General features: G+C 40.8%; 2 protein-coding genes across 3 annotated transcripts; both read right to left on the bottom strand.

Annotated features, from left to right (window-relative positions):
• Nucleotides 1-4,669: 4,669 nt before the first annotated feature.
• Nucleotides 4,670-7,240, bottom strand: LOC108990032. 2 transcript variants are annotated; one of them, XM_018963874.2, is made up of 2 exons: nt 6,512-7,240; nt 4,670-6,284 (listed from the first exon to the last, which is right to left on the bottom strand). In XM_018963874.2, exon 2 carries the CDS (start codon nt 5,864-5,866, stop codon nt 4,967-4,969), a length of 900 nt encoding a protein of 299 aa, XP_018819419.1. In that variant the 5' UTR covers nt 5,867-6,284; nt 6,512-7,240; the 3' UTR covers nt 4,670-4,966. The 2 variants fall into 2 exon arrangements, with proteins under 2 accessions (XP_018819419.1, XP_018819420.1); XM_018963875.2 differs by having other exon boundaries at nt 4,670-5,918.
• On the bottom strand, nt 6,528-12,924 carry LOC108989967 (cell division cycle protein 48 homolog). Its single transcript, XM_035689595.1, has 3 exons — nt 12,757-12,924; nt 12,047-12,661; nt 6,528-6,773 (listed from the first exon to the last, which is right to left on the bottom strand). The coding sequence occupies exons 1-3, from the start codon at nt 12,922-12,924 to the stop codon at nt 6,528-6,530; spliced, it is 1,029 nt and encodes a 342-aa protein (XP_035545488.1).
• Nucleotides 12,925-13,260: the final 336 nt, after the last annotated feature.

Genomic DNA, 13,260 nt, shown 5'->3' with positions numbered 1-13,260 from the left:
CTCAGCACGGAGGTCCCAATCCAGAAGGGCCCGATATGAAAAAGTGTTCACTATCGGAAGGGCGGTCTTGAGCTCCAGGAGCCACTCGGGGAATCATAACCTTCAATGAGAAGGATGAGGATGGCATCCTCAACCCTCATGACGACGCATTGGAAGTGACCATGCAGATTGCCAACTACACTACGAGAAAGGTCCTGATTGACAACGACAGTTATGTCGATATCCTATTCTAGGAAGCCTTCGTCTGAATGGATATCACTCCCGATCGGTTATGCCCTGCCCCAACACCCCTCAAAGGCTTCATTGGAGACATAGTCCAGTCGATTGATGCCATCACCTTGTCCATCCTGACAGGGAAGGCCCTAACAACGACAGCTACCATAATGAATTTCCTTGTGGTGAAAGCTTCATCCTTCTACAATGCAATCTTAGGGCGACCAACCCTGAACAACTTGAGGGCGGTGACTTTCACATTCCACCTAAAGATGAAGAACCGTGGCGAGCAAGTTCTGGCACAAGAGTGCTACGCGTGGGAATTGAAGTAGGAGGCCAAAAAGGTCTAAGCCCTTGAAGGAGTGTGAGAGGCTACTGACCCACACCCACCACTGATCTTGATAGAGTTGGATGAAGAAGTCAGGGATGAGCACGTGCTCTGGTAGGAAGAGCTCAATAAGCCCCTGGAGTTGGTGTTTGTGGACTTGCAAAGACTCGAACGGACCGTTCGGGTGGGAACCAAAATGGCTCTCGAGCTAAGAAGGTCTGTAAAGCGGCTCCTCATTGAGTACCAAGACGTGTTCTCCTAGAGCTACAAAGAGATGCTTGGAATCGACAAAGAGATCATTGAACATCACCTGAGTGTGGATCTCAAGGCTAAGAAGATCAAGCAAAAGCGTCGCAATTTTAGTGCAGAGAAGTACGCAACCATCGTCAAGGAGGTGGACTGTCTCCAAGCCACAATGTTCATTAGGGAAGCCCACTATCCCATATGGCTTTCTAACGTTCTCCTAGTGAAGAAGGCAAGTGGGAAATGGAGAATGTGTGTTGACTTCACAGACCTGAACAAGGTCTATCCGAATGATAGATTCACCCTATCGCGCATAGACCTAATAATGGATTCGACGGTCGGGTACCCCCTATTCAGTTTCATGGACACATACTCCGGGTACAACCAGATCAGGATGAACCCAGAGGACTAGGAAAAGACAACCTTCATCACTAACCGGGGACTCTACTGCTACAAAGTTATGACGTTCGATCTAAAGAATGTTGGTACGACTTACCAACGGCTGGTTAATCGGATGTTTGGGGAGCAGATCGAACAGAACATGGAAGTATATGTGGATGACCTGTTGGTTAAAAGCAAAAAAACCCGTGCACATATTGTCGACCTTGGGGAAGCCTTCACAGTGTTGAGGAGATACCAGATGAAGCTCAACCCGCTAAAAGTGTGCCTTCGGCGTCGAGTTAGGGAAGTTCTTGGGCTTCATGGTCTCAGAGTGAGGAATTGAGGCCAATCCAGAAAGGTCGAGGCGATTGTAAGCATGCCGCCGCCGCGGACAGTCCACAAGGTTTAAAGGCTGGTAGAGAGAATTGTGGCCCTGAACCGTTTCATCGCACGGTCAATCGACCGCTGCCTTCATTTCTTCAAGGTCCTCAGAAAGGTTTCAGACTAAGCCAGAAGAAAGCTTGACCATATACTTGGCAGTGACCTTGAACGCTTTGTCTGCTGTCAACGACCTGTCTACTACACGAGCCAAGATTTTGTAGGAGTCGAGGCTAGATACCCCCAAACAGAGATGTTCCCCTCAGAAAAATATTGCAGAAACCTGATGTGTTTGGCCGAATGACGAATTGGGCGATTGAATTGAGTGAGTTCGACATTGAGTTCCTCCCTCACACATCAATCAAGGGGCAAGTACTGATAGATTTCTTAGCCAAATTCTCAAACTTTCTAGAGGAACGCCTATTGCACCCAAGGCAAGCCCTGGCAGGTCTACGTCGACGGCTTGTCCTGATAAGCTAGGGGGGGTAGGGGGCACGTCATCACAGAGCTCGAGAAGGAGTGTGATTACATGATCAAACTTGGCTTCAAGATTACCAACAACGAGGCCGAGTATGAGGCACTATTGGTGGGAATGTCGGTAGCGAGGTCATTGGGAGCCACTAAGATTGAGGTGAGAGCCGATTCGTAGGTGGTAGTTGGTCAAGTGACAGGGAAGTTCGCCACCAAAGGGAAAAAACTGAAAAAGTACATCCAACAGGTGGGGGAGGCGCGCGACCTTTTCAAGTATTTCCATATCTAGCAAATTCTTAAGGGGGAGAACCACAAAGCAGACCGTTTGGCAAAGGCCGCCTCGGGTCAGGAAGAGGCCCCTCTTCCAAGTCATACTATAGCCCGAACGATTGACACACCAGCTATCAGGATCAACGTATCCATCATCTAACTAGCACTGCTAGAGTGAGTTGTAGATATCATAAAGTACCTCGATGAAGGCCTGCTCTCGGACGACTAGGAAGAAGCACGAAAGATTAGAAACAAAGAAGCGCGTTTCACGTTGTTGGAATGAGTCTTGTATAGGAGAGGTTTCTCTTAGCCCCTCTTGAGGTGCATCTCGTCTGAGGAAGCCTAGTACGTCCTAGCCGAGATACACGAAGGAATTTGCAGAAATCACTCTGGTAGAAGAGAGCTAGTAGCCAAGGTCACGCGTGCGGGATACTACTGGCCTCACTCCCTCTGGGATGCAGAGTACTTCGCGAAGAAATGCCCCAGGTGCCAAGAACATGCGCCAGTCCCCCACTGTCTGTTAGAAGGACTGACATCCATCATGTTCCCTTCGCACAATGGGGGCTTGACCTTATTGGCCCATTTTTCGGGAGTAAGGGAGGAGTGAAATTTGTAGTAGTACCAGTCGACTACTTCACAAAATGGGTGGAAGCGAAAGCACATGCAACCATCACAGCCCAATCCATCACAAGTTCCTTTGGAGATCTATAGTCTGTCGGTTCGGCATTCTTCAGAGCCTTATATCAGACAATGGCAGACAGTTCAACTGCTCACATTACCGGGAGTGGTGTGCTAAGCTCAGGATCAAAGCCAAGTACGCATCTCCGAGGCACCTGCAAGCCAATGGACAGGCAGAGGCAACAAACAAGATCTTGATGAACATCCTAAAGAATAAGCTGGGGGACCAGAAGGGGATATAGGCCGAAGAACTCTCGATGTATTATGGGCCCACCGAATGTCCGTCAATACCCCCACGGGAGAAATATGCTAAGAATTCACATGGTACTGTGAGATGAGTAATCCCCTAAAGCTGGGCTGGACCGAACGGGCCTGACCCAAGTAGCTTGAGTAACATGGGCCAAGACTAGGCTGAAAAGGGCCAAGTTGACCCAGAAGGCTCATAGTGGAAAAATGTAGTAAACGTGCCTTAAGTGGGGCTCGGTTAGAAGTATGAGTTGCTCCTGATCACCCACAATCAATGCGTCAGGGTCAAATTAAGGTGTTAGGAATGACCTTGACACCTAAGCACTGAAAGCAGCATAGGCGGAGGCACCGACAACTCAGGAGTAGGTTGCTAGGGACAACCCTTGCACTCCAGTACCGACGACGAAATCGCCTAACCATGGCCATGCTGCATTAAATGGAAGACAATGCCAAGCATAGCACGGCCTGGACTGAGGTGTCAGTGGTCACCATGATCAGGCGTGGGGCCTTGCCACCTAACGAAAGGCTGACATGGAACGCGGTAGGAGGCGATGTGGGCGACACCTCCACGATCCGGTTGACAAGTATGAACGACACCTCCTTGAATCCCTTTGTTAGAATATCACACTAGCCAGGTATATAAATATCCCCACATACCCTCGCCCGGGGGGGAGGGGGGGGCGCTCTCTCTCTTTCTCTCTAATTGAACGTTTTTCTCCTACACTTGTTTGGTCACCCTCTTCCTACTACTAACTTAGGTATAAGAGGTACCACGGCCAAGCCCCCTATTCTCTATCTCAACATGATCCACACCAAGCTTAGCAGCACAGAGTTGCTTAGGCAGTGAAACACAATACCAATAACCACCTTCACAAAGAAACTTTCCTTATTACAAGAAACAAAGAAATAGAAGAACTAATTTTATTTTTTAATTGGACTGACTAGGTTTTAAAAGAATCGTGTTTTCTGTTGGGCAAACCGTGTAGGGTAGTAAAAGGCTTTACCTGCCCAATTCATTTTCATGGCTAGGTGACCACCAGAAGCAATTGTGTAGAGCTGGATCTTAACTATACTTTGTGACTGTCTGTCTACGGCCATGTCGTGCCCACCTCACCTGCGTGCTTAAAAGAAAACGTTCAACCACTAATGACCACTATTCTTTTCATAGGACATGACCTGTTGTTACCGCTCACAGTTATTATCAAGGAATGGGTCTATCACAGACATGACCTGCTTCTGCTACATAGAAGGGATCAGGCAAAAATATGCTTATCATATCTGTCTCAAGGCTACCTGCACAAAACGCGATATGGATTTGCTTACAATGGGAGCGAGGGATGATTGAAACCAGTTGCTAGAGAAAATAAGCTTAAACTGGGAACATTGCCATGCCAAATCATGATCATTATTATGAATTGACTTTCCTATTACATTTCTCAGACATCAACAGCCACAACAACAAAAAGAGAAATGTGCCATCAGAAAATCTTATTCCTTGTCAATTTGGACAACTAAATTCATCACATATAAAATCCCTTTGAACTACACGCCACAATGAATGATAAAACTATGGACCGCTATGTGAGTGATTACACAAAAATCCTATATCAATAACCACACTAAAAACCAACATCCTAAAAAGTGAAAGGAGACACCCCCAAAAAAGGTGTGATTTGGAAGAATTTCTGATTACAGGAATTGAACTTGAATATTAATGGTATTTGGATGACGGTGGAAGCTTTGTACCCATCGTGGGAGTCAGGGAGCATATTCACTCTCAAGGACTGGTTGTGTTCGAGTCACCGTTGCAACAGGGGCTTTTGCATTCCCAACCATTGTCATGTGCAAGGCTTCTCCTACATCTGCAGCTCTCTCCATCTGTTGCATTTTCTTCCGGTGCTTGAACTTCTGCACCCACAGAACCAGCAATGTTAATAATACCAAGAACGCTAATCCACTGAGCACAGATCCAACAATTATCCCAACTTTGATTGGTTGTGGAGAAGGAGCAATAGACTCGAGCACAATGGAGAAATGCCCCTGTTGGATTGTTGAACACGTATTACCAGATGCCACATTGCTGAAATTGTGGTAACCATGCAAATCAAACCAAACACATTTTGTAACAGCCCCATGAGGGGGTGATTTCACATCCGGAAACCTAATTAATATGGGATCACCAGTTGCTGTTACATTCAATTCTGGTAAACCTGTAGCTGACAAGTTTGAAGCACTATAAGCAAGAAGACCCAGCACTGGAGTTAAGTATGTATAACCAGGTAATGGGTAATAAACCATAGACCAATTGCCCAAGTTTTGATAGACCAAAACAAGCCTCTTCACATATGGTTGCTCAATAACTCCAATGGGAATGTGGAACTCTTTGTACATCTTGAAACCTCTTCTATACAAGCTACCGCTCCTGAACCTCACTGCAGTAATCTTGATCCCAGTAAAATTTGAGGGAACGATCCCATCATAGGGAATGCCTGTCTTTGGATGAACAAAAGCCCTGTAAGCATAGTCTTGGAGCAGCACATCAAGCGCACGAGCAGTGCTTCTTGAAGACCCATAGGTGGATTGAGCCCTTAGGGATGGCGGGCAGAAGAACCACACCAGGAGAATAGGCATCGAGAGACTCCAAAGAAGAAGCCCCATCGATGCTTTGGAATATTTGACAGTTTGAGCTCAATGCCACTGAAATTTTGAGCTTGTAAAATCCCAGAGAATACCAGATGGACAACAACAAGAAATATATTTAATCCATCAGATCCATAGAATAATTGCGGAAACATGCAAATCTGAGCAAAGAAGCTTCAAATCTCATACTTGGAGGCAACGTCTATCTCTACCAAATGTAAACAACAACGGTCTTGGGAGTGTCAAAAGGAACAGTTATATTCTCAGGGAGGGTAGAGGGTGGTATAAAGCAGCTTTGAAGCTTTCAACCGTTGCAACCCCTTATGGCCTCAGCTCAGAATACCTTTATTTTCCTTTTGGAATCCTTGTAAAAGAAGCTCTCAAAGGCTCGGGGAATCTTTTAAGCATGATTTCATTTCTCCAAGGAATTGAAAGCCTGATTCCTCGCCATTTCCCCATTGATAAAAATTAAAGCAAACAATAATTGAAATTAAAAGCGAAGAAAATTATACACTCGAGAGAGAAATCTTCTTGTTAGGTTTATATGATCAACCAAAAAAAAAGAAAACCAAACCCAGCTCTTACTCTTATAAAGTTTCTATATTTGGACCTAGAATCATAGGAAACCGTAGCAGATATTATCAGCAGGAGGCAAATAAATACCTGATCTCCCTACGGATTAGGATGATGGGGTTTGAGTAGAAATCCCAAAATCTTCTCCAAGGTTTGAGCTACCCAACAAACAAAGGGCGAAATGTCCTACTTTCACAGTTCGCTTGAAACAGAGCAAACCATGCAAAACCCGAATTCGCCAACTCACAGAAACCCACGACGGCACAGCTATTAAAGACGCCAACGAATAGCATATCACCCACCAGAAAACGCATAAAACCCTAGAATCTTCAAGAGTATCATCGTTCAATTTCTGGGTAAGATCACAGGAACAGCTCAGCAACACCACCGACCCATCTCAGAGTCGCCAGACGGCCTGCATTTTGGCTAAATCTGGATTCTATCACGGAGACATACGTTAGTTAGTGAAGATTATCACGGAGTGTGGAAGGGATACAAAGATATTTGGATAAGGTGGTGAAAGAAATGGTAGTGGAGTTGGGGTTCTTTCTCCTTTCTTCAATGGAAATGGCTAAGATTTCTTGGAGAGGGTAAAAAGTGGTACAAGAGTGAGCAATGGATTTGGAAGTTAGAAAGACAAAATCTTGTTGAGAAGATCTGAAGAATAGCAAAAGAGATAAAAGCATCTGGATGCGGATGGATAGCAAAAGAGATGGACCGGTGGAACTAGTGGAAGTGGATGAAGAACCAAAAAAAAAATAGAGTGAAAGTAGAGCACTCATATGTATTTGAACGTAGGATATGTAATGCATTATGATACGTTTGGTTTGGGTATAATGCAGCACAGTGTCGGAATAAAACAACAGCTGATTTACAGAGGTGAGTAAATGCAAATGCAAATGCAAATACAACATTTGATTTGATCGATAAAAGATAAAACCCCACATAATTCTTTTGTCTTCTTCACTCCTTTAACTTGAGCGTTGTCTTGTGCCGAAATGAGCAATTGCCACTACTCATGTCCTATTTTATTTTATTGTTCAGTTCTTAAGCTACCACTGCTCTTATTTGTTTTGTTATCAGTGTTATATCTGTCGTATTTATTTGCCTGAAAACAGAATACCAACCAGACTACCTTACCACTGCTCTTATCGTGCAACTGCTCCACCAAACCAAAGTAATGCCCTTTCCCACTCAAAAATTTTTTTTTTTTTTGGCTAAATTTATTCTCTGAGCTGCTTCTCTTTTTCTGTTTGATATGAGTTGCCAATATCTTTCTATTCACATGGGAAACACATATTTCCTAAGACACCACCATACCAAGTTCGTCGAAGACAACATACTTAGGATTAATTCTATGTTTGGATTCCAAAAATAAAAGCAAAAATCCAGACTAAATAATTGTATAATAATTTCGTTATAAGAAAGGAATGCACTGTAATCCAATCTCTGGCTCTCCATCAGTAGTGCTAGCTAGGACTCTTGCTCTCTCAATCTGTCTTCTCTCCGCCGCACACTCTGTCAAGCACACTACCAGACTCTGTAAAGCCCCCTTTTCGCCATCTCTCTCTTTCTCTTCTTCTCAGGGCTTAACTTTTGTGGGTCTCTGCCCCCACCGCGCATCTTCCTCCCTTTCCGTTTTCTCTTCTCATTTTAGCGTTTAAACAGTTTCTCTCTTTACCTTTGAGATCTCACGTCAATACTTCAATGCTTCGAGTCGAAATAGAGTACCAAAAACGCTCCTACAGTGATCATTTGAGGTCTAAAAAAATCATATTATTATTTTTAAATAATATTAGTTATATCGTAAGATAAAAATTAAAAATTAAATAAAATATTATTTTTATTTTAAAATTTTAAAAAATTAAATTATTTATTGAGTAGTACTAATGTGTCGTCCAGCTTTGATCGCTTGGCGTATCCACTAGTATAAATTTTATTTTTTATATTTTTTTAACATATTTAAATATTTTTAAAAAATAAAAAAATACATCAATACATTAATAGTCATTTTCTCAATCAGTAAGTAAAAGAAAAAATTAAAAAAAAATTAAATACATGAGCGGTCAAAATGAAGCGGTATAATAGAATTATTATTATTTATTATATTTTGTATTAGAGTTTGAAAAAGTTATAATAATTAAATGAGATGAGATAGTTTGTATAACCGAGGCCTTTTTAAAAACTGGTTTTACTATAAGATTTTAGGGGCTAGAATATCCCTCCTACATATTGTAGCCTTGCTTTTTTTTTCCTAATATTAAATAGTTGTAAGATACTAAACTCAAAAGGTGAAAGGCATCAACAATAATTCCCAAACTAGCTAATATAACATGAGAAAGAAAAAGAAAAGTAGGATCTGAAGCCATTGGCTCCTACCCATTTTTTACAAGGGATTGCCACTTAAAGTGATTTTTTTACGGTAGTAGATTGTGTTGTGCTATCCTTTGCTGGTCAAGTTTGGTTGAAAGAAACACCCACTTTTTTTCCTCACAATCTTTGGTTAGGATAAGCGGTAATATAAGAAAAGAGCATCTGGTAGATGGTTCGATGCGCTGGCAACCAACCGTAAGTGGCTATGAAGGTGCATGGGAGGCCATTGCTTGTGAGAAGCCGTATGTTAGATCTACAAGATCCAAGGCCACTGATCCCATTTCTACCACACATAATGGTAGAACACGCACCGTAACATAGTGGTGCATGGATATCATGTGCTACTCGATTGAACACGGTTCTTTCAGAAGCTAACAGATTGGCAATTGGGAAATCTTGCGAAGCTGTGTGTGATACTCGAAGGTGGCCAAAAAGCAATAGATTGACCCATCTTCTTGCTATTTCTGAAAAATAAAAGAAAAGATAGGACAAAAGTTGAACGACAACGTCGGAAAATACTAAGAAAAAGAGGAAGCACGAGCCAAAACCGCGGAAGAGTAGGTAAATGGGTTTTAGAAAAACTTTTCAGAAGGAGAGAGGAAAAAGGAGAACTTGATGATTGTTTGATTGGAGCCTTGCTTGTTATCTGTAATAATAAAGCTCATCTTCGAGTGTCTTTTGTTTTTTTCTTCCCTGAATAAGCCATCTTCAAGTTTGATGTGAGTATACATGACTGTCCCCTGTCAAACATGGAGCAAGGTCTGAAGTGTGCCATGTCAGCTACATAATAGAATCGTTTGATTTTTGTTCTAAAAAGTTTATTGTACACAATCCTTTCACATTTTAAAGTCCCTCACTTCCATGCTGATGGGATGTATTTCTAGATTGGATAAAGAAAGTGGATCATTTTAATAAAAAAAAATGATGCAATATGAAATGGGTCAAGAAAGTAAAGTGCCAAAGCACTCACAAATGATGCTAAAGTGCACGAGATAGTTTCTTTAATTTTGCTTCGACCTAATATTTGTTTACCTCACAAAATACATATATTTGACTGGTGATAATTTTTATGATATCAGCTGAAGGTTAAGGTACTATTTGAATTTGGAGATGGTTTCATCTCATTTCATCATTATAATTTTTTTAAATTTTCACACAAAATATAATAAACAATTCAATTTTTTTAAATCACAAAATAATAATAATATAAAAAAATATTCTAATAATATTTTATTCAACTCATTTAAAAACACATTATCCCATTTAACTATTCAAACCAGCCCTAAGTGCACTATGCAACTTGATGGCACTTTGGCATCTTCTCTAGCAAGACTAGTTTTTCTTAATAAGTATTGAGTTTTATTATGTATAAGCAAGTTTGCGTACCAATCTGCATATTAATATTGTTGTCTTCATATTCTAAATTCAAATAAGTAATGTTTTCAATAAAATCTACTTTCTGACTAATCATATTTAATGGGTGTGCGTATTAGTATGCATAATCGCTTACAATTAGATTTTTCCATAAGTATTATATGTAATTCTATTTTTTTTAAAATATGTTTAAAAATTTCATTATAACACATGTATTTCTAAAGTGATTTTTATTGGTTATTGGACTATTTTTATATTATATTAAGAAAATTATGTTTTGGTGGTTCTTGGTTTGTACTGTATAAAGACAACTTTTAACTCGTTGACTTGTGCTTGCCATGCATCGATGTATGACTTTGATCGAGTTGAATGTATTAAATCGGAGGACGCAAAGCACAATTGTTTATAGGAGCTGTGAGTTGTTAGGGATGGTGGAAAGTTTGAACAAAATTACAAATCAAAGCAATTTGATGTTGTCAAGGTAACCTCCAAGTGGCTTAACTTCTTATTAAAACCAAATACGCCGATTCCCAAGCATTCTCATAGTGATCATGGGTGCATCTTATATATCTCCTATCAGCTGTGGAAGTGGCTCGGCCACGTTTTGTTAAGTGGATCCCTCTGCTGAGAAACGTGCTTAAACTAAATTTGTGGGAATAATTTGCCTATTTGACTGCTCTTTTATAAGAATTTGCTGTTTTCTTGGAATTTAGTATTAAACTTATAATACAAATAATTAAATTTACTACTTCTCATTAGCTAAGTTTTTGGAACAAGTGACTCTACCCTCTGATACTATGTAATCATCACTTATCTTAAAAATTTAAACTGATAAAAATTGACATTTATTTATTTGTATTATAAGCTTAGCACGTAAAACTAAGATTAAGGCTAAAGTCTTAAGCTCTCAAGCATGGCCTTCTCAAGCATTTCCAATCACCATGATATTGCGCATTTCCTCCATGGAAGGGCTAGAAGCTACACATTGCTATAGGGGTAGCGGTGGCTAAAAGAAGCGGTGCACACCAGAGGTGCCAATGCCTCAAAATAGGGGGAGCGGTACACCACGATGTGACTATGCGTATCGCACCCATAAATGTGGGACTTGAGCCATACCATTTAGGATGGTTTAGCCAGACGAGGACGTTGGGAATGAGAAGTTCTTGTTCTTTAGATGTTTTAATGAGATTCTAATTATATCATTGACTAGTCCTTTTAGAATATAAATCATGTAGTTTGAGCCTTCTATTGGGGTGCTACAAAACCATTATTTTGCCTTTGAGAATCTTGTGGGTAATCACTGAAGTTGTGCATTTTTTTGTAATGCAAACATTTTTTTGTAACGCAAAGATTAAAAGGTTTTTCAGTGCATCTCTTTGTGATATTAGTACTGATAATCTTGCTCAAGTTTTCTTTCTCTCTCACGAGGACAACTAGGTCATTGCAGATATATGAAATTTTGAGCACCCATTGAGAGTAGTGTAATAGCAAGCACCTTGAAGGTTTGCATGGCAATTGAGGCCAAGTTTGAATAATTAGGTATGACTCAATTAAGCCTAAGAATCTTGCTCGTGGCTGCACTGCAAGATTGGTTTTAGTCTAAGATAACTTCTCGCACAATTCTTTCTCTCTCCTACATGGATTGAAGAACAAGAAAAACATTAAGCAAGAAATAATGACCTTCAAGGTGCTCCATTGGATACCGAACAGTCTCTTGAAGTTCTTGCTTTACATTCTTAAGGCCTTCAAGGTTCCCCCAGCTAGTATTAGGCACTTCTACATTAGTTTCAGGCACAGCAGATGGGTTTTTTATTTTTCTTTTTTTGTTCCAAAAGTAGTGTGAAAGTGCTCATGGTTAACGACCATGGAGTTAAGTACCTCAGTTTCAGTGGATTCATCTTCCAAGTCAATCACATCCATCTTTCTAATGCACTGCAGTGCAACTTTTGTACAAAGAGCTGCAAGATCAGCACCGACATACCCATGGGTAACTTTTGAGATTTTTTCCAAGCCAACATCATCAAAGAGCTTCGTGTTCTTGGTATGGATGCGAAGAACTTCAAGACTCCCAACTTCATCAGAAACACCCATGTCTATTTCCCTATCGAACCGACCAAACCTTCTCAAAGCTGGGTCAACGCTATTTGGACAATATGTAGCCCTTATAATAATAACATGAGCCCGATATTTCCATCCATCCATAAGAGTCAACAATTGTGAAACAATTTGCCTTTCAACCTCGCCATGTGTCTTCTCCCTCTTAGGAGCAATAAAATGAATCTCATCGATGAAAATAATAGATGTAGCATTCTTTTCAACTTCTTCAAGTGCCTTTTGAAGATTGCTCTCACTCTCTCCAGCCAATTTGAACATTATCTCCCGCCCATTAATACAGAAAAAGAAAGCTCCATTTTTAGTAGCAACAACCCTTAATATTAATGTTTTTCCGGATCCCAGGAGTCCATAATCATAAATCAAAATTCCTTTAGGTGGCTTCACACCAATTGATTTAAAAAGCCATGAGCTTGAGTCATCTGCTTTCGATCACCACCCACAAGAGAGATAGCTTGTTTGGAACTAGCTTTTACCACATTCATCTGACTGGCTTTCCTAAGAACCCATGCATCAAGTCCCCTTATATATGGGTCGCTGTGATTAAGCTCTTGTATATCCACATCAAGACCCCCACGTTTCTTCAAATCATTCGCATTATCTATTGGCTCAACACGATCTTTAGCAAGACCATCATAGTTCATATTGATGGTGCGTTCCGAGAGAGCTAAATTGAAAGGGTATATTTTTCTTCCTCTATCAAAGGGCCAATGGGGTGATAAGGAACTTTAGAGCAAAAACAAGCTCTATAAGGAAATCCCAAGAATCCAACCCAATTTTAAGAAACATCTCATACCACCCAAAAATAACCCTAATTAGCAATTCATCGAGTGATTGAAGAGCAGCATTTTTATCTATTACAACTTGCAACACCATGCGATATCTCCTTTGCCCTCCACCACAGATCACAAGAAAAGTATAATGGGCTTCAGATATCTCAAAAACACCTTCTATTGTATACTTTGCACTTGAATCTCGGT

The sequence above is a fragment of the Juglans regia genome, chromosome 4, assembly GCF_001411555.2.
Source record: "Juglans regia cultivar Chandler chromosome 4, Walnut 2.0, whole genome shotgun sequence".
In the NCBI taxonomy this organism is placed as follows: Eukaryota; Viridiplantae; Streptophyta; class Magnoliopsida; order Fagales; family Juglandaceae; genus Juglans; species Juglans regia.
Note: the sequence above shows the minus strand (reverse complement) of the source record. Positions and strands in the feature narration are given on the sequence as shown.